Source organism: Idiotropiscis lumnitzeri, chromosome 3 (assembly GCF_059441095.1).
Source record: "Idiotropiscis lumnitzeri isolate Australia: NSW breed Sydney's pygmy pipehorse chromosome 3, RoL_Ilum_1.0, whole genome shotgun sequence".
NCBI lineage: Eukaryota > Metazoa > Chordata > Actinopteri > Syngnathiformes > Syngnathidae > Idiotropiscis > Idiotropiscis lumnitzeri.
The window spans coordinates 12,752,313-12,772,118 of record NC_142393.1 but is presented as its reverse complement, the minus strand read 5'-3'; the positions used below and the strand labels follow the sequence as shown (position 1 = coordinate 12,772,118).

The following is a 19,806-nucleotide window of genomic DNA, read 5'->3' as shown; positions in this document are numbered from 1 at the left end:
GACGATTAATAGATGCTCTCAGAAGGACTGTCTGACTTGAGATTCTGTGAATGAGGAGGCCAAGATGCTGTCACTGAAAGAGAGCCGCGAGAAAATTAAAAGAGAAAACAAATTCTAGAGTACTAAATTGCATAAATGCTGTTGGAGCCGCATCATTTTATTTTAGATTAGGTTCAATTTCATATTATATATCGTACTTTTGTTATTTTGAATGCCTTTTGTTTTGCTCATAAGAAATGTGCCTCTCAACAAATACATCTGCATCAGAATCAAATGCACCACAATTAAATAATGATAATGTGATCTATATCTTTGCTGCTGGAACACCTCAAATTTCCCCATTGTGGGACTAATAAAGGACATCTTTATCTTTATCTTATCTTTAATGTGTTACATTTATATACCGCTTTGTTGGACACTCAAAAAGATGCTTTACAATGAACACATTGTAAATGCGCTACACTTACAAAGAAAAACAAAACAAGTACAAAGTACAACGCCTTTTAATTAATGCAAATAAGGCTCGAAGGTGTACATGAGAGAGAGAGAGTAAAACAATGGGTTCTCCTTTCCCTTTTGCAGATTTGCACTCTTGGTCCCAAACAACATTTTACTTTGGAGAATGAGACCGGAAAAGTTGTGCATCATCAAGTCGACAAGCTGCTGTCCACGCGTACTTGTAAAGCATGCTTTCAGACTGCAGTCTGACTTCATCCACCAAAGGGACGCACACGCACTGGTGGGCTGGTCTTGCCTGGTGAAGACCAACTGCGCGTCCAGAACATGGGAGTGGAAATAGAAACCATCATTCCCGGCGACGGTAAGATAAATTCAAATATTATTCATTTCTCTCTTTTTATAATTATTTTATGATTTAACACAAGGATGCAAATGCAGCATTCGTGTAAGATGAATTTCCTGATTATTTCTTTGCATCCTCCATAGGAAGAACTTTCCCTAAAAAGGGGCAGACCTGCGTGGTGCATTATGTCGGTAAGCATTATTATTTAAAAAAAATTGAATGTGGAACTATTACTCCGTTATTTGCGAAAACATTTCCAATTTGATTTTTATGTGCTCTCTGAGATGCCACACAATGGAACTGATGCCCTACTTTATAGCCAAAAGTCTCGTATTGGTACAAAGTAACTTTGTTGAAGTTAAGAAAATTCCAAACATTTTAGAGGGGCCGGAATTGCTCGCGTTTTTCAGTCCGCATCCTTCAGTCTTTATTTACTAATAAACTACAATGCAAACGTGTACGTTTGTACATGCACAACATACATAATTTTTTAATAATACATACGTCTACAGTGTGTTCTCAAAAGGTAGTTTTGGATCACACCAGAAAGGACAGATTCTTTAGGAAGAAAAATAAACATCGCCAACTACTGGCCTGGCATGCATATTACAGTACAGCGTTATCAATTGTTTCTGAAGGTTCATGTTAAACACTGGTCATTTCGACAACATCGTCCTCTCTATGTTAAACTTTTGACGACTTAATGTATTATGCGTGCATTGAATTCTCAATGGAACCTGATTTTCTCATAGCACGATCCCACAGATGGCCAATATCTGACTAGCGGGCCACATTTGGCGTGCTTTGTTGTTTATGGTCCAACAAGTGTTTACATGATCACTAATCTTACGTTCTTGGTTCCATTAGTTTACAATCTTTTCTCCTAAAATTGGTTAGTTATTTTTCCCCATTTAGTCTTTGAGTTATTGTTCATTTTATTTTAACTCATTTACTGCCATTGACGGCTTAAGATGTCAAAGATCCATTTTTTTTTTTAACTCGGCTGGTAGTGAATGAGTTAAACAATAAAACTAGCAAATATTTTTACATAAATTTTATAGACAATTAATAAAAAAAATACATTAAATAATGGGTAATTTGTTGTAATTAACTGAATTGATTATTGCTAATAAAATAAAAAAAGAATGATTATGTTATTCAAATAAATTATTTTACACATTTTACATACACATTTAAATTTCTTTTAAACAGATCTACAAATGACCTGTCCGTTTTAAAAATCAAATGTGGCCAAATCGTGATGCTGGGGCCGCTTACTTTATATAACACCCCGTGAGTAGTCTTGTTCTTCATTTCTCACTTGTTCTTCCTCTTCCCATGTTGAGGCGAGGCCTTCTATTGGAATAAATTTTTTTTTTGCCTTATCTCTCAGACTAAAAAGCACACTTCCACTATTAAAATTCCTTTATTCATCATTTGTTTCAATTCCTGGCAAATGTGAGCATAAAAAAGTGGGTTTGTGTGTGTCATTGTGTTTAATTGTTCTCATTTTGTAGATTTAGTTTGCCACAGCTACAGCTTATCAGAACTGGGTTAGTGTTCTCACCTCCTCCCACAATAATACAAGCGCCTCTTTGATGATGTAACAAGCCTCTAAAATTGCTTCTTTTTTTTTCTTTTTTACGTAACAACGACAACATCATATCCTGTGTGGTTCCTCAGCTTTTTTCAGGAGAACCAAAGCAACCTTGAAATTCAGCATGAAACATAATATTCTAACTCACGAGCCACTTGATGTGAATGTAAACACCCACAATGACATTCAACAGACTCGTGTGGAGGTAGCAAACTCATTCGCTTGTGTAGATGACTCCCATTAGGTTCCATGATGGATGTCTTCAGGGCCTGCTATCTCCCGATTGGCCTGAATCTACACCTGTTATCATTCCCATTTACATACAAACACACCACGTGGATTGTGCTAATAATGTTAATAACACAGCCATTAATAGTCTATATTCTCAATGTGCCTGTGTGGGTTTTCTGCGTACTCAGGTTCGCTCACATTTTCCTGCTTTGCACTGTGATGCTGTGTGTTTTATAACTCACTGTATTTGCAGGCCTCTTTCCGGACGGACGCAAATTTGACTCATCCCGTGACAGGTCCAAGCCCTTGAGGTTCAGAATAGGCATGCAGGAGGTCATCCGAGGGTGGGACGAGGGAGTGGTGCAGGTGAGCTACGAGTGAATCACAAACTGACCCGACCAAAAGGAATTCAACAATACATGTTTGCATGACACTTGTATGTGATTCCGCACTTTTCCAAGTGCTTTTGAGTGCTGGAAGGTAAAGAGGCATCATGCAACCAAAGAGCCGTAATGCGTAGGCAGACACCATTAGGACTGCTAATAGGAAATACTCTACAAAGACATGCTGTTTAATGTTCAAACTGATCAGCTTTATTGTTGTTTTTATTTTATTTTATTTATTTATTTTTGGTTTTATTTTATTTTATTTTATTTTATTTTATTTTATTTTATTTTATTTTATTTTATTTTATTTTATTTTATTTTATTTTATTTTATTTTATTTTATTTTATTTGCAAATATTCACAAATTTAGAATTTTATGCAACCCATTCCAAAAAGCTGGAACAGGGCCATGTTTACTATTGTATTACATCATCTTTCCTTTTAAAACACTCAATAAGCATTTGGGAATTGAGGACACTTAGTTGTTGAAGCATTGTAGGTGGAATTATTACCCATTGTAGCTCCAGTAGGTGGTGCTCTTGTTGCTTAACAGTCTGGGTCTTCCTCTCTCCACTCATTTTCTTTAAGGAAACATGTCTGGACTGCTGGCAGGCAAGTTTAATACTCCCACTCATTACCTATGAAGCCACGTTATAGTAACACCTGACAAATGTGGCTTGGCATCGTCTTGTTGAATAAGAAGATACATTCCTGAAAAAGTCAATACTTGGATGGCAGCATATGTAGCACCTTTCAGCATTAATGGTGCTTTCACAAATATGCCACGGAAACATGTCCTGGGCACTAACAAATCTCCATCCCATCACAGATGATGGCGTTTGAACTTTTGCGCTGATAACAGTCCAGATGGTACTTTTTTCTCTTTGGCCTTGAAGTCACAATGTCCAAAATGTCCAAAAACTAAGGAAATGTGGACTCATCAGACCACAGCACACTTTTACACTTAATCCAATCCGTTAAACCATTTCAGATGTGCTTGGGCCCACCTTTTGGATGTTATTGATATATTGCTTTTGCTTGAAATGTTGTTCTTAAAGCTGTTGGACTATTTGCTCATGCACTTGTTGAAAAAGTGTTGAACCTCAAAGCAATCCTTGTTGTGAGCAAATGAGCCTTCTGGGATACTGCTTTTATACTCAATTATGACCACCTGTTTCCAAAATAACCTGCTCACCAGTGCAGTCCTCAAATTTTGTTAGCCTTGTCACAGCTTTTTTGGGAACATGTTCCAGATGTCAAATGCAAAATGAGTATAGAACTGGATAATAAGAATAATATTTGCGGAATTTTCTTTTTTTTTTTAATAATGTCTGCTTCTTCTTCCAGATGAGTGTGGGCCAGCGAGCCAAGCTGACATGCTCGCCTGACTTTGCTTATGGAACCAAAGGCCACCCGGGCCTCATCCCTCCCAATGCCACCCTTATCTTTGATGTGGAGCTGCTTGGTCTAGAATGAGATGAATACACACCTGTCATGTTTTTTAAAAATTTTTTGGGTTGATTTCATGTAAGTACCTGCTTAAATCATTTTGGACATTCTTTAGTGAGTGAAAGGTTTCCGATACGAATATACATCTTGTGTTTAGGACCATTTCAACGGCAGCAACATAACCCGAATTTGTACTTCAGTTAGCATGTATCGTAGTCGTTCACTAATCTATGCTATTGCTGTCGTAAAGTCATAATTACAGTAGAAATTTGTATAAAATGCACTTGTAGGCCATAAACATGAAGCAATTACCATTATGCCACTGTACTGTCAGAACTATTTTAAATTGTGGAAAAAATGTATACTGTTTACTTTTAATATCGCCCATCTGGAGCTTTGGGGGACGGGTGCGTGTGTCGGGTGCTGATTATGCACGTTATGCTAATCGCTTACAAGGAAGTAGTGACTACTACAATGATGCCGAAAAAAAAGAACAAACACACAAAAAGACGTTCACAAATTCAGCCCAGTGCCATCTTTAATGTCATGAAGCATTTGAGTTTTCTTTATTTCTTACCAGTAGGCTACTAAATAAATTTAATGTGAATTTGGGCTGCAAAGTAGAGCCAATCATACTGTAGTAGATGCAGTTTTTTCTGTTTAGTGCCTGTATTTTGCCCGACAACGACTACCCCTGCGGAATTTGCACTTAAAACTTTTCATTTTCTTTGCCTCTTTTTTTTTAATCTTGACACATCTTTACAACCCTTTTAAAGCACAAAACAAGGTAGAATACAATTTGTAGGTATTCTTTACATTTTTAGGGGGCAAATGCTTAACATTTGACCTTCCTCCTACCTTGTTTTTTCGAATGCCTAAAATTCTGCATGTATGCTACCCGTGATTATTTTCTCTGTGTATAAGAAAATGTTGAGATCCTGGTGGTTATGTATCCAACAATAAATATTTTTAAAAGGAGTGTAATGAAGAAGGTATTAATTGTAGTTGCTGGAACCGGTGAAGCGGCAATTCTTCTCTGTACATTGTGGTTTTGTGCTGATATGATAAATGAATTGAAGTTCAACAAATAAATAAAAACAACTACGCATCAGCTTTTTCTGTTTTTACTTTTTTGTCAGACTTAAAACAAGTAAGCATTCGCATGTTTGAAAGGTTTTTTGATTCGTTTGCGTCTGTTTTTTTTTGCTCATGAGGTTTATGGTGAGAGTGAGTTTTTTTTTATTTATGAGAGATTTCATTTGTAAGTGTTTTCCTCAGTGACTGATTATTCTTTTGGGGTCAGTATGGTTGAGAGTTTTTTGGTGACAGTGAGAATTTTTGGGGGAGTGTGAGAGACCTCGGGGTGTGTGTTTTTTGTGGCGTGTGATAGAGTGTAAGGTTATTTTGTATGTGTGCGTGTGAGAGGTTTTGTTGGTGACCGGACATTTTTATTGACTTATTAGTTGTGTGAGTGTGAGAGATGTTTTGGGTGTGTGAGTATTCTTTGTTTGTGGGAGGTTATTTGTTGAATGAGAGTTTTTAGTGTGTGAGATTTTTTAATGAGAGAGATTATTGCTGTGGATGAGTGAGGTGAGCGTAAGTGGTTATTTAGTGAGCGTGAATTTTCCTGTGAGTGAGTTTTTTTTAGTGTGTATTTTTGCGTGTGCGTGTTTTTGGGAGGGGCGGTGAATGTGTGCGTTTTTAATGTGTATTTTTTGCTGCGTGTGATTTTTTGTAGTATTTTGGAGTGTTTTTGTTGTGTGCGCGTGTGTTTGCGTGTGTGTGTGTTTTAGTCATTTTTTTAATGCGTGGGATTTATACGGCGTGTGAGACCTTTGGGCTATCCTCGTATGTGGTTAAGTATGACAGTCGCTGATGCACTTGAGTCGCCTTGTTGACCACGTGCTGCTTTCGTCTCTTTCATATTATACGGAGGCAACTGGAATCTTCTAGTTTGATTAATTTCTATTTTGTTTGTTAGTTTTTTTTAATTCCCGGAATTGTTCAAACATGACCTTTTTTTAAATAAATAAAATACCATTAAAGGGTAACGAAATGTAGAAAAGTCATGTGACACACAGTGTGTGGGCGGGGCTTCTGAAGTTACGTCACTTACCAGAATCCCCCTTCAAGTCATCAACGACGAGACGCGAGACCTGGAAATACGACGTACTGTAATTACAGTCTGGTCGACGCCTCTGTCAGAAACTCTATATTTTTTTTAACAACTTGTCGATTTCCAGCCTAGTCGGTACATTGCAGGTGAGTCTGTTTTTACGTTTGGTGATGAGAAGCGCTACCTTGCATCCACCCAGTCTTCTTTTGGCTAACGGTAAATGCTAGCTGGCGTGTTTGTGCGTCACTTTTTGGGACAAAGAAAGACATGCGATTTTTGTAGCTAAACGTACACTCTTTTACCCCCTACTAGACTACAACATAATCGCGGCATGTGTCGTCTATCGAATGTGCAAAAATCGGCACTCGGTAATTGTTCAGTAATTTGCTGTAATAAGATGTCGTAACTTGTTATCATATGACGAGGACTGTGTTCCTTCCGCTTGACGTTAGTTAAACCGCAATAAACCTGAAACGCGTCTACTGTCATTTGGTTGGTGTAAAAAGAGTGTAGCCATTTATGTATGCAGTATTTCATATTAAAATAAATACTTCTTATTTGGATTTTACATTATGTATCACAACAACGATAGTTCCTCTTGTTTACCGAGTCCTTGACATAAAGTTATGTCTTTAAAAGTGTGAAATAGGATAACTAACCCTGCGAGGGGACCGTTTTAACAGGCTTGGGTTGTTTTTGGACAATTACAGTCAGAACTCCCCTTCCCATTTCTACCCCCCTCCACCCTTTTTCCCAGCAAAGCTCTAAAAGAAGGCCTTCGTTTTGTAACGACCCACTCTATGTTTGGGTTTACTCACGTTAATCCTCTTTTACTCTTTTTCTTATAGTGTAATGCCTGTTTTAATGTTGTTTCAACGCCCAACCCAATCTGTTTTGTTTCTCCAGAGCCCAAAAAGTTAACAATAGGATTGTTTGCTAGATGAAGCTGGTTGAGAGCCATGTTCCCCTTTATTGCTGTTTCTTCTGTGTATGGCTCATGCACTGCAGGTTCCCCACTCCTGTATTTAACTCTTGGACAAACTGCCTTCAATGGTTAAAGGAACAAAAAAACTCTCAACACACGGAAAAAACAAAAACTTTGCCAGTTGGCTAAATGCCATTGAAGAAACAGCAACCTTCGTTGTGCATTCTGATCCCTGAGCATAGTTGGATGAATGTGTTCACATTTTTAAAAGACCTCCTAGTACATTCTAAGGAGTTTTTGTCCGTTTTTTTTTTTTTTGTTAATCATTACCTGAAAACCAATGCTCAAAATTTCCCCTCTTGACTGCAGAAAGTTTTTGCAACCTCTACCTCGGATGTCATAAAATGTGTTCACGTTTATACTTTGGTGGTCTTCGTTGTCATAGATTCAGTGTCATTAATTAATCGCTGGATGTGACATCCGCTTAATTAAATATCCCTCCTCAAAAGGGCCTCAGCGCAACATTATGGTGCTAGGACGTGTGTGTGTGTACCTTGCCAGAAAATTCAACAAAGTACATACACAGACGCAACACAGTGCAGTGCTGTGGACATGATCCGTGACCAAGACACACAAACGTCTAATCTCATGCAAAGGAAGTTGGAGTTGTGCCTCTAAATGCAAATCGATGCTTAATGTGAGGCGGTTACACATTCCATTCCCATTGTAGCACAGAAGTTGCAATTCTCTGATGACCACTCACTGGACTTGACGTGACTAGTGCTACCATAACCTTTTTTTTTGCACAAATAAAGCCGCCCCTCAAATGTAGCCTGGTATTCTCTGCAAATGGATGGATAATCACCACGTTTTGATAAATACTACATGGCCTCCGAGTAGGGCGGCCATCTTCTGAGAGACAGAGATGTAAATAATACTATCATGAAATGACATACAAAAAAATGGAGGACTTCTGTTGATACTTGTAATAACAATAATAATCAAGACAACTATTTGCGTCGTATAGTGTTTCATTTCTATTTGAGTACTCAAAGGTTGGTGATCATCCTAAAGCTTTCAAAGTCTTGTTTGGTAACACAAGGACTGCATTTCTATGCATGATGTCATCATAAAAAGGCAAGCAGCCAAAATGCATTTCCTCCGTGCTGCTTCCCGTATGGTGCACTCGTCCATAATGGACGTGGCTTTAAAGTGGGAAAACATAACACAACTTATGGAAAGCAAACAGTGAGCTGTCTTCAAATGGGCCTCTGTCTGCCAATACAATGGTGTACTGTGTAAGATGACAAAAGTGAGTGGTTTCAGTGAGTGCCTGATCTCACAGGCACTGTTGTAATTGTGGTTGAAATGATGTACTTAGTATAAGGACTCGGTGCTTTTGTGATTTATTGGGTGTCAAAAGTCGTTAAGGAGGTCATAAGCAGGCATACGTATGAGTGGACGTTTGGTTGATATGGGCTCATCTTATGTGCACATTGCATAGATTGGGCAACGTTTAAACAACATAGCCAAAGTGGCATGATTGACTGAAATGTAGATTAAAATAAAAATTATCCCACTCATGCTTTGTTTGCTTCTGCCTTGGAGAATAGATTTTGTCACATCTTGTGATTGTGACGTTTTGATGGTGAGGAATTAGTGACGCTTCCTTTTTTTTGTTGCCTTTTGTAAGAAAAGAAGGGTGGGGTCAAAAGTCTCAGTAAAGATCTAATCCAAACTATATTCCAAGAGGCTCTTCTATATTTCTATTGTTGTTAGAGTGCAAATTAATTTTGGAAATTGTGATGATCTTGTCCAGGTGTCAAAACTTCACCAAAACTTTAAAATATTACCCACTTGTCATTGTTGGGTTGAGATGATTTATTCTGCATGAAAGTTGCTGTCATGGATGTAGGCCTTAACTGGCATCATTTTACCGTTTTTTTTTTTTTAATGACTTTAAAGAAGTATCTCAGATTACAGACGTCCAGCTTCATTTAAAAAAACAAGAACAAAAAAAAACAATGATCAGGCTTTTAATGTATTTATTTTTCAGATTGTATTTCGTAAAACCTGCTGCATTGTTACACAAGTTAACATCCATGTTTAATATGCAATTATTCATGCCAGAGTTTGTGGCCGTGATTGTCAAACACTTTGAGGAAAAGATAGCAAATTAAAAAAAAAATGTGGTCAGAATGGCGTCTATTCCACCATTCCTTCTCTGACACTGAAGATGTTTTTTTTTTCTCTTGCTTGTTGTTACGTGTCTCTGCCTGCCCTGTTTTACGGCATGTAATGTCAGTCAGTTGACTCTTTGCTTTCATTTCCTCTTTTCTACACATGGCTGATTCTTTTTTTTTTTTTTTAATATTGCGTGAGTGTCCCATCACTATTTTTCTATATTCTTCTCCATACGCTGACATTTTGACCGAACAAAAATAGTGTTATTTTGCCCTTTCTAAGCAACACAAATATGAAGAGGTGACGCACAATATTCAAATGTAGTTCTAGTGTTGGGGCCATTTTAGACAACACAACAGCTGACGTGTACGTGCAGCACATCGCTGTTCGTACACTGACACTTTGCTAATGCTAATTGTGTTGTCTGGAATAATTTAGTCAAGATACATGACCCCTGTATATTGGACTAACGTCATATTTATAGCTACAGATCACCTATCTGTTCGTTTATGTAATGTTGCCCTTTGACTTTGGTAGTATAACTATAACGCAATGCAGTTGAATGATTTTTATTTTCCAATGCAGGTGATTATACAATGGTCGTGTCATTGGTATACAGTTTAAATAAATGTTTAGAATAATGAAGTGAATCCAGTCAACCTTTGAATAAAATGACCCAAAAAATCAAATCAACATTGAATAAATGCCAAATATGCTCACCTGATTTCGCGATTGATTTTAGAGATCGGATTTTAGAAAAATGTTTACATTTGTCTTGTTTGCTTGCGCCCTGTTGTATCCTAACATGTGAGTCATGTGTTTTCCCATGCAGGATGTCTCTGTATCCATCCCTCGAGGACCTGAAGGTGGACAAGGTGATGAAGGTATTCTGTGCAGCTTCATCTTTCCTTGCTGTGTGTGTCTGTGACCCGAGAAGAAGTTGGCACAAAGGCTTACATTGATCATCATTCTAAGATGTGACTGAAGTATGCTTCCAGCAAATGGGTCAATGTCATGCTCATCGCTTGCAGTGCAACGCTAATGTGAATCTTCTGGTGCAGACACGAGGTTGAAGCCAATTAATGTGCACTCACGCCTTTTTAATAATGCACAAGTTTTTTTTTTTTTTTTTTTAGAGGTCCTCACAGTGTCCCTCCTTTCTGACACATCTGCGCTCTCGCTCCCCACATCACTGCAAATTGCGCTGATGTTTCTTGACCCAAAATTGTCAGGTATTTATTAGTCTCACTGGCTGATGAGAGTCGTGATGATTTAGACTTTGTAACCAAATGCAACCTCCTTGAACTCTTAAGCGAAACAATGTTGACAGGAGAGAATCAGCACTAGCTAAACGCCCGGTGAAAAGCAGTTTTATTTGTGTTGAAAGTGTGTTGCCTGTTCATAATGTGTAAATCAAACACACTTCGGCAAATTGCATCATCAGCAGTTCACTTGGTTTTCGAAGTTCGGATCCAGACTTTGTTTTAATAAACCAAGTTTTGATGACCTTTGATAATTACAGTGAACCATTTACATACTCAAATAGTTTTTGTTTTGTAGAACATAACTAAAACTATATGATAAAAATGCACATATGTCCCAACTATTCAAGAAATTCTTAGAGTTTATTTTTGTGGCAAAATTCATGCTTTGGTGGAATGGAAGCCATTTATTTTCAAGGGGAAATTGTAAGTTGAGTTTTACATTTCTATTGAAAAGTCATTTTGGGATCATGGCTTGGGTTATATTTAGGGTTGAAACTATTAATAGAGGCAAGTCGATTGGCAGATTTTTGCTGTTCGCAACACATCTTGGCCCGTAACCTTTGCAAATTGCGAGAGTTTGTATGTGCGCCTGAGCAATTAATTAGAATCTAATTGTGATGTTTGAATTGGCTTCTCATGATCTTAAAAAATATTATAATCAAATAATCAATTAATGGCCCGGTGGTTTTGCAATTTTCTGACATTCAGCAAGCGTATATCATGCCCAGTCCTGGTTCACTCTACTGTTTTGTGCAAATATTTGCAAAGGTTTCATTTCACTGAATGACTGATACAAGCAGGGAACATGATGTACCCGAGTCTTATTTGGAGAAAAGGCGGTTATTCTTCATGTAATTTTTTTTCTTCTTCATGTTTAAATAAATTCAAGATATTTTTCTCATGTTGTCATTGTGGAGTGTTGTGTGTTGCAGTGACAGTTTCGTCAAACACTGTGTTTATTATGACAGTAATTCAAATCAAAGGTCTGACTACTCGCTCTGATTACCACTCAGGCCCAGGCCCAATTCGCCCAGACCACCACCACCAACGCTGCCATGCCAGCCATCACCGAGGGAGGTGACCAGCAACAACCTGCCACGGCTGGGATGCCTTCATCCTGTAAGATTTTTGCACAATATATCTTTCTTTCGCTTCAACTTGAGGATACAATGCAACCAAATTGAAACTACCTTAACTGATGTAGTTAAGAAACAATCACAATTGTGCTCGCACAAAAACTCAGGTTGAAATGTGAACTGGTCCACACCATCAGCCCTGTATGAGATACAGTCTTATGTTATTTCCTCATTTTACTAACCAGGTTTTTTATTTTGTATTAGTTTTTTTTTTTTAATTGTACAAATAATGAAATCTTAATTTAAAGTTCATACAAAGTTCAACACATTACTCACATCTCTTAATATTTATTTATTTATTTATTTTTTATTTATTTATTTACACTTACTATAATGAAGTAAATTCTGTGACCTGCTTTTCCACTTGCTCCTCTTATACTCTTGAGCCCGGGAGGCATTGGGGTCTTTTGATTTGAACCTCTGTTAGCTGTGTGTCACTATGGAGACGGGCATTGACGGTTGTGCTGTGTTGGGATGGTGCATGATTGAATAGAGAGAGAGCGAGGGAAATGAGGTTGAGGTTTGAGAAGAAGGGAGGGATGGATGAAGAGGCTTGTTTGGGGTGTAGGAGGGAGTTGGATGCGGTTCAGCACGGGCTAGTTTTCCCCATGTGGAAGAGGAACTCAGAGGAAGCGAAAGTGGCACATTCAGACTGACTTCAGCCATGGTTAGACATCAACCAGCATGGCTTGGCTAATGTGTTGGAACTTGGATATGTTTAAAGGAATTTAAGAGAATGACAGAAAAGTAGTAAGCCCGCTGCACGCTTTGATACAAGAACACAACAACATGGATTATGACACGTGGTGCACATACTCTAAGCGGTGTGCATGCTTGCTGAAATAAATATTCATGGGCACACCATATTCCACTGTGTCACTGCGTATTTGTGTATCAAGCATATTGCAGCTCAGCCGCCAGCATGACTGCGGTCAGGCCAGACTCCTGTCGAAAAGCAGGAAGTCAAGGCAGCCGCAATGATTGCTGCGTGGGCCAACTTTAAAATGAAAGCCTAAGAAGGCATTGATTTAGCGACAGTATTACTTCAAGTGTGTGTAATACGAGAAGCACTCTTGACATCTTGGTCGGTCAAAATGTGAATGTGGTCTGTATTGTAATAATAATAGTGTAAGGGCTGAAGTGTTAAATCAGCTGGTCGTATGGTTCCTTACTGCAAGTCAGGAAAGAAATGTGCTCATTTGAGAACCACACCAACAGTTTCATGTGCACACGTGACTATGACGATGAGAGAACAAGCTGATCGCAAGCATATATGGAGATCTTTATTTTAGGCCAGTGTGGGAGTTCAAGGCTGAGTCATTGTCAAGTTGACCGAAGTAGAATTTTTACATTTGAGCGTTATCTTTCCTGGTTAATGTGCTTAAAGTTGCAAAAACACAATTGACCTGGATCGAACTTGTACCTCCTACGAAATGCTCTGTCAGCACAATGAACTTGAACCACCCACTGATCGAATGAAATAACATGCCATGAAAGATTAACTTGAAGAACACCCTGACTATGACGGTCCATGGCGATGTGGCTCAGTTTGACACAGTTGAGACTGGTTGCATAGTGGGACAAAGTTTTCAAACAGTGTAGTCAAAGTAATGTCGTGGCACTTTTCTTGTAAATTAATTGGAAATTTTGACTCATTTTGAAATGCTTTTTGATTAATGTGTAGTTGAAGGACAAACTATAGGAATGAGGAAATGAGGTGCAAATGTGACCTAATTTTGAAAATCAAAGCATTTTCTTTCACATTTATAACCTGACAAAATGTAAGAATCAAAATGACCTTTGGGTTTTTCGTGAGACACAGTTGTATTTCTGTTTGTGTTCTTTTTCAAACGTTTGACCAAAACTCCATCTTTGCTTTGACCCTTGCAGACTTGTACCCAAATCTGGAAGAGCTGGGAGAGTACATGGGCCTGAGCCTCAACAGCGATGAGGTGCAGAGAAACTTGGCCTTGTTGCCCGCGGCCAACAATGTAAGTGTGAGACATGTTTTGTCCATCTCAAAACTCAACTCAAAATTAAGGTCATTCTGACTTAAGGTGAATCATGGCGGGTCGTTTTCAAGTCCACATTGTTCGTGGAGTCTGAAATAAATATTGCAAGAGGCAGGTGGAATGTTTTATGTACTTTTGAAAACCACAGTGTTGAATCTGCGACATAGTTGTCTCTAAAAGTGGCCGACAAGATCATGAGTATTAAGTGTTAAGTATCGGGCCTAGTACATGACGGTTTAAAAAACAAAACAAAGTAGCGTTTATAGCATCACTCAATCAAAGAATATTTTCCACATTTACGGTGTCCGGCCGAGCGGCGTAATTTGGATATGTTACATTTTAAACCGGTCTACAGTTTGCTGACACAACCTTTTCATTCTGGAGGTAAAGGTATGTGCATGCGTCTGGTGTTTCCTGATGTTTTTTTTTTTTTTCAGTTTTCACAATGTAAAATTTTCCTCTTTAACTCTACCATTAGGTTAGTGGTGGCCAGTAAGACGATATTAGATCATTAAGAATTTTAATGTGTTGACGATCTCATAATGACGAAAGATCAGTTCAGCTCTACGGCGGCTCAGAGCCGCTGACGCGTACTCGACCGACCAATCATAGTATGCACAGTGCGCCATATGTAACATTCCATCCTCCCCGTTTGTTTGTATGGCGGAAAGTCCCCACGAAACATAGCCTCTAGTCTACAGGCTCCAAACATCTTACCAGCCGAGCTAAGAAATAAAAAGAGTTAAGAGCTGCTTGTTTATCACAGCAAAAGATGGTTATTGTGTTGCACGGAGACGTGCCACAGGCTTGGAGCAGTGTGGGAGGATGTATTTTCACTCCTTTTTGTGTTGAATGTTTGTTGCTTTCACATCACCCTCGCACAATCTGTGCTCTCTGACATCGGTCATATCATTACCTGAACAGTAATGTTCTTGCCATCTCACCCATGATTGATTCTACGTCCTTTTTGCTGACCTGCTGAATTAGGGCCGGAAAATTGATTTTGATTTTGGCTTCTCACCATCCTAAAAATACACATACGCACACCAGAATTACACACATGGTCCAAAGATAATGCTTGCAGTCAATGTAAAATCGCATCAACATGCTAGTAAAAAAAATTTGCGTTGAGTTCTGGAAGTGTGATTACTTAAAGTTATAAATATTCACGCACATATAGAGGCATTACCTCTATATGTGCGTGAATATTTATAACAATACTAAAAAAGTCATATATTCTCCCTGATCTGAGGAAAATGACTTTTATTTATAAACCTCAATTGCAACTTTTTTCTGCTCTTTATTTTTTACTGTGTGTTGTGCATGTAATTCGGATGAGTTTTTTTCCCCCAACAATCTCCAAATCCTTCCTCTCCCATCACCCACTTTATTTGCATCTCCTCTTTTTCACTCCCCCGTGCAGCAAGTGGCAGTGCCCTCCTACTCGGGTGTCGGGGGGATGGTGTGTCCAGTGACGGGGACGGACGTCGGCATCAGGCGGGCTGAGGTTCGCCAAGGGCTGCGAGAAATTATTCTCTGCAAGGACCAGGACAGCAAGGTCGGACTCCGCCTCAGGGCAATCGACAACGTGAGTCAGCATTATTCAACCTTTTGATGGCCATTCTAAATTATGTTGGATTGGGTTACACACATTTTTGTTATTTCTCTCGTGGCTAGGGTTGTATAATTCCTTAACTGCAAACATTGACTATTCATCGTTAGAGAAAGAGATAGGTCCTTTAATTGCGTGAAGGTTTTTTTATTTTTTAAATAAGATTAAGTAATATATCCTTCCATCTATTTTTGATCCCACTTTCGTCTTGCGGGCAAACTGGGGCCTATTGCACCTCATTTTTGGGCTGTCGCCAGCCATTTGCAGGGCACATATGGTAGCCCATTCACACCTAAGTACAATTTTGGAGCAGGCATGTCAAACTAATTGTTGTCACCGGTTACAATGTAGTAATGGCTATGTTTCTAAGGCCACAATTTCAGTCACATTTATTTGCATTACAAATAACTTCAGACCAGCTGTCTGCTCTTTTCTCCCCATGGTCTCAGCCATCCCAGTATCCATTTTGTAGTTTCCTTGTGCTGATTTTTATTTGCACTGCTGTCTGTGTATCTTAGGGAGTGTTTATCCAGCTGGTGCAGGCCAACTCCCCTGCCGCCTTGGCTGGACTGCGCTTTGGGGACCAGGTTCTTCAGATTAATGGCCAGAACTGTGCCGGGTGGAGTGTTGATAAGGCCCACAAGGCCCTGAAGGCTGCAGCAGAGACCCGCATTGAGCTTATTGTCCGGGACAGGTGAGAGCATCTCTTACAAAGCAGGACCGCAGCACTGCTTTTGTCTCTTTTTTTTACCCATTTCGGCCCGATTTAAACATTTTGATGACTGGTGTAGCTTTTATTTCTTGTTATTCTTATCTGCTAATTTCTAACTCATCTTTTCTAATCAGCATTAATGTCAGTACTCAAGAATTAATGTGTTTAGAACTCCACCATATTTTAAATTACAATTTCCACATTGCAGTTTATATAGCAGACTCTGTGGACTCAGCATTAGACATGCCATTACCATTCTCAGAAAGTAATTGCACAGTTATATAAACAGAATTAGAAATTGAATATTGACCTATTCTATTATCCTCACAGGGTTGTATGAGCACTTTATGTAAACGTCATAGTTTTATTATTTTTATTTGTACTGTGGCTCCCTCTGCTGGTTGGTTTAAAAACCCTATGTGTCTGTTTCTCTTGCTAGGCCATTTCAGCGCACTGTCACCATGCACAAAGACAGCTCAGGCCATGTGGGCTTCATCTACAAGTCTGGTAAAATCACGTCATTGGTCAAGGACGGCTCTGCAGCCCGCAATGGCCTGCTGACCGACCATTACATCTGTGAAATCAACGGACAGAACGTTATTGGACTCAAGGTGCGTCGCCAGGCTCTAAAATATGTGTGTTGTTATCTGAAGACTGTAACTTGTCCAGGAGTGTGAGTGGTTGTCTGATGGATTGTCAACTATTTAAGCGTTTTTATCCCTTTCACCCAATGTCAGCTGGGATATCCTCCAGCTCACCAGTGGCCCAGAACAGAATAAGTGCTAAAAGTCATTAAGAAACCCACCAAATGTGTGATATTTCCAGGATTCCCAGATTAAGGATATTCTGAACACCTCCCCAACCGCCATGACTATCACCATCATGCCCAAGTTCATCTACGAACACATGATTAAGAGGTAAAATGCCACTTGAAGCTATTCACAATGCAGCTGCATGACTACTCCCAAGGGGCCAAAATGCTCTCCTTTGTTCAAATCCCTTATCTACCTCTTTGAGTGTTTGCATTTTATATTGTCGTGCATATTTTGTGCTCAAGGCATACACTTTTAGCTGTGAATTTATCTCTTCTATTCCATTGATTTTCTGTGAAACTGAGCGATAAACTTGAATTGATCAGTCAAATGCCTAATGCTGCCCTGAGATCCTGTTAGACTAGCACTGATACTGATCCAGTGTTCAATCTTATGTCATAACTTGACTTTTTGTCCTCCAGGATGTCCTCCAGCCTGCTGAAGTCGGCCATGGATCACTCCATTCCAGAGGTGTAAAGATCAGGAGCGGGATATCGCTCTCTTCTCTTTTCTCCCCTCCTTCGTCTATCACTTTCGGCCTCCTGTATCATCGACGCCTTCATTTATCGACATAAACTATCAACAATGCCTTGGTTATCTCATTCAGTAATGTTTTTGGTCATTATATTTCAAGTTTCTTGTTTACAGTTATCTTCCTTTGCTGAAACATGTAGTTCTTTTTTTTAAACCCTTTTTTTTTTTTACATTCTCCTTGTAAGTAAAAAATGACACGCGTTATTTTGTCGGTCCGAGATTTTTTTTTAAGCCATGCAAACTTGCGAGTCCAGAGCTTCCTCCTCGCGATGGAGACGATCGTTGATTTCTTTCACCTTGTCATCCAAGATGCTGTAACAGTCAGCCACCTGAGCCCCACCGACCGTTCGCACCTGGGATCTGTGCTCACTTAACGTTGTCCAATGTGTAGGCGTTTTAGCAAGTTTTAGTGATATGTTATTTTTAAGGGTATGACATTTTATCTGGGGAGGGGGGGGGTACTGTTGACACTGACTGTGCTTGCATGGACAATAAGTTAATACAAACTGAAATTAGTATTATTGGGAATGCGATGTAATCTCTTAACCCAACAAAAGATCAAATTGCGAGCAAGCAATAATCAGGTTCATGCTGCATTCCGAGACAGCCTGAAAGTTTGAAACAACCCACTTGGAATCCTGATGGAAAGTACACCAAAAATATGACATTATTATAAATTTTGCTGAAAGCTCATAGATATGTAAACAATAAACCTTTTTTCAATTGACTTTTTACCAATTTACTTCAAAACGAGATAGCATTATGCATTTACACTAGTTGACATTTATATCCACTATAATAATACAGACGCCTACGAAGTAATCGCTGAATTAGCAAAAAAGGAACTTCTGTTGGAATTTTGCGATGTTCCCAATTGTGTCAAACCTAGTGTTAGACACGGTGTGTTTCAATTTTAGTTTCATTTGTGCTGTGGGCTCATGCCCCAGTTAGACTCTGCTCAGGAGTCGGTGTTGTCCGTGGAATCACAGCCATTGATATGAGAGCTTCTCTGTGTGCCGCAACTACCACCATATTAGCATCAGTCGTGGCAGCAAATTGTGCACGTTCCATGTCCAAATCCTGGATCATTGCACATCATGGGAGTGGCCATCATGATAGTTAGATTTGCTCCTTATGATCATTTCAAGGGGAACTGGAGTAGTATTTGTCCGGGGCCGGGTATGTGCTGTGTGGACCCACTAAGTGCACTTTCCACCAACTTTTGTTGTTTCTTCGTCCTTTTTTAGATGGAGGTTATCTTTCCTGTTTCCATTTCAAAAGCTGTTTTGTTGTTGTTCAAATTATTGTGCGTGTGGTGCCTCTTGTAAACTAAACCACCCTGTAAATGTTCCCCAGAAGAAGCTGCTCAAATTAGATGCTGAAAATCAACCTTTTGAATTCATTACGACCACCCTCTTGCCTCCCTCCCCTACTGTCCTTTTGCCGACTGAAGAGCACAGTGAAACCGGGCAGCATTCTTTTTTTTCTTTTCTCCTTTTTTCTCTCTTTTTTTACTTCTGTCTAGTTGCTCCTTTTTGGGTGCATGTAATCTTTCTGATTTTCTGGGTATGCAATATAAAAATCCTTCACATCCTGTAAAAAAAAAAAAAGTTTATATATGAATGTAACCAAGATAATACTATTGTGAAACAAATAAACAGTCTTTCTGTTCACATTCTCTCAGTAGCTGTTTTCCTTGTACACAAACATTCTGCAAAATAACAAACAAAAAAAAAACCCCACAATAGTAACAGCCCTCACCTGCTGAGATTATCTTTGATTTTAAAATAAACAAAAGTAACTTCGATACCCAACAGTCTGAAGATACCTGAACAGAACCACTCGGTCTTAGTTTTGATCATCTTTGCTTTATATTCTCTTGTTTGAAGTCCACTTTTCTTCCCTTTGATGAATTTGTGACTTTTTTGCCAGCACATTGTGACTCATCTTTTTATGCATTGTTGACTCTTGATGGCGCAAATCCTCCCTTATGTGTTGGTGCGACAGAAGACCAAGGCGTATGAGGGCTAAGA

General features: G+C 39.0%; 2 protein-coding genes across 2 annotated transcripts; both read left to right on the top strand.

Moving 5' to 3' along the window:
- The first annotated feature begins 659 nt into the window (after positions 1–659).
- fkbp1ab (FKBP prolyl isomerase 1Ab) lies at positions 660–4,684 on the top strand. The gene is made up of 4 exons (XM_088291944.1): positions 660–820; positions 946–993; positions 2,884–2,996; positions 4,364–4,684. Exons 1-4 carry the CDS (start codon positions 784–786, stop codon positions 4,490–4,492), a joined length of 327 nt encoding a protein of 108 aa, XP_088148070.1. The 5' UTR covers positions 660–783; the 3' UTR covers positions 4,493–4,684.
- Positions 4,685–6,559: 1,875 nt separating this feature from the next.
- Positions 6,560–19,446, top strand: sdcbp2 (syndecan binding protein (syntenin) 2). Its single transcript, XM_088292262.1, has 9 exons — positions 6,560–6,727; positions 10,523–10,574; positions 11,969–12,074; positions 13,982–14,082; positions 15,527–15,691; positions 16,234–16,409; positions 16,867–17,038; positions 17,253–17,344; positions 17,662–19,446. The coding sequence occupies exons 2-9, from the start codon at positions 10,524–10,526 to the stop codon at positions 17,714–17,716; spliced, it is 918 nt and encodes a 305-aa protein (XP_088148388.1). The 5' UTR covers positions 6,560–6,727; position 10,523; the 3' UTR covers positions 17,717–19,446.
- The last annotated feature ends 360 nt before the right edge of the window (positions 19,447–19,806 follow it).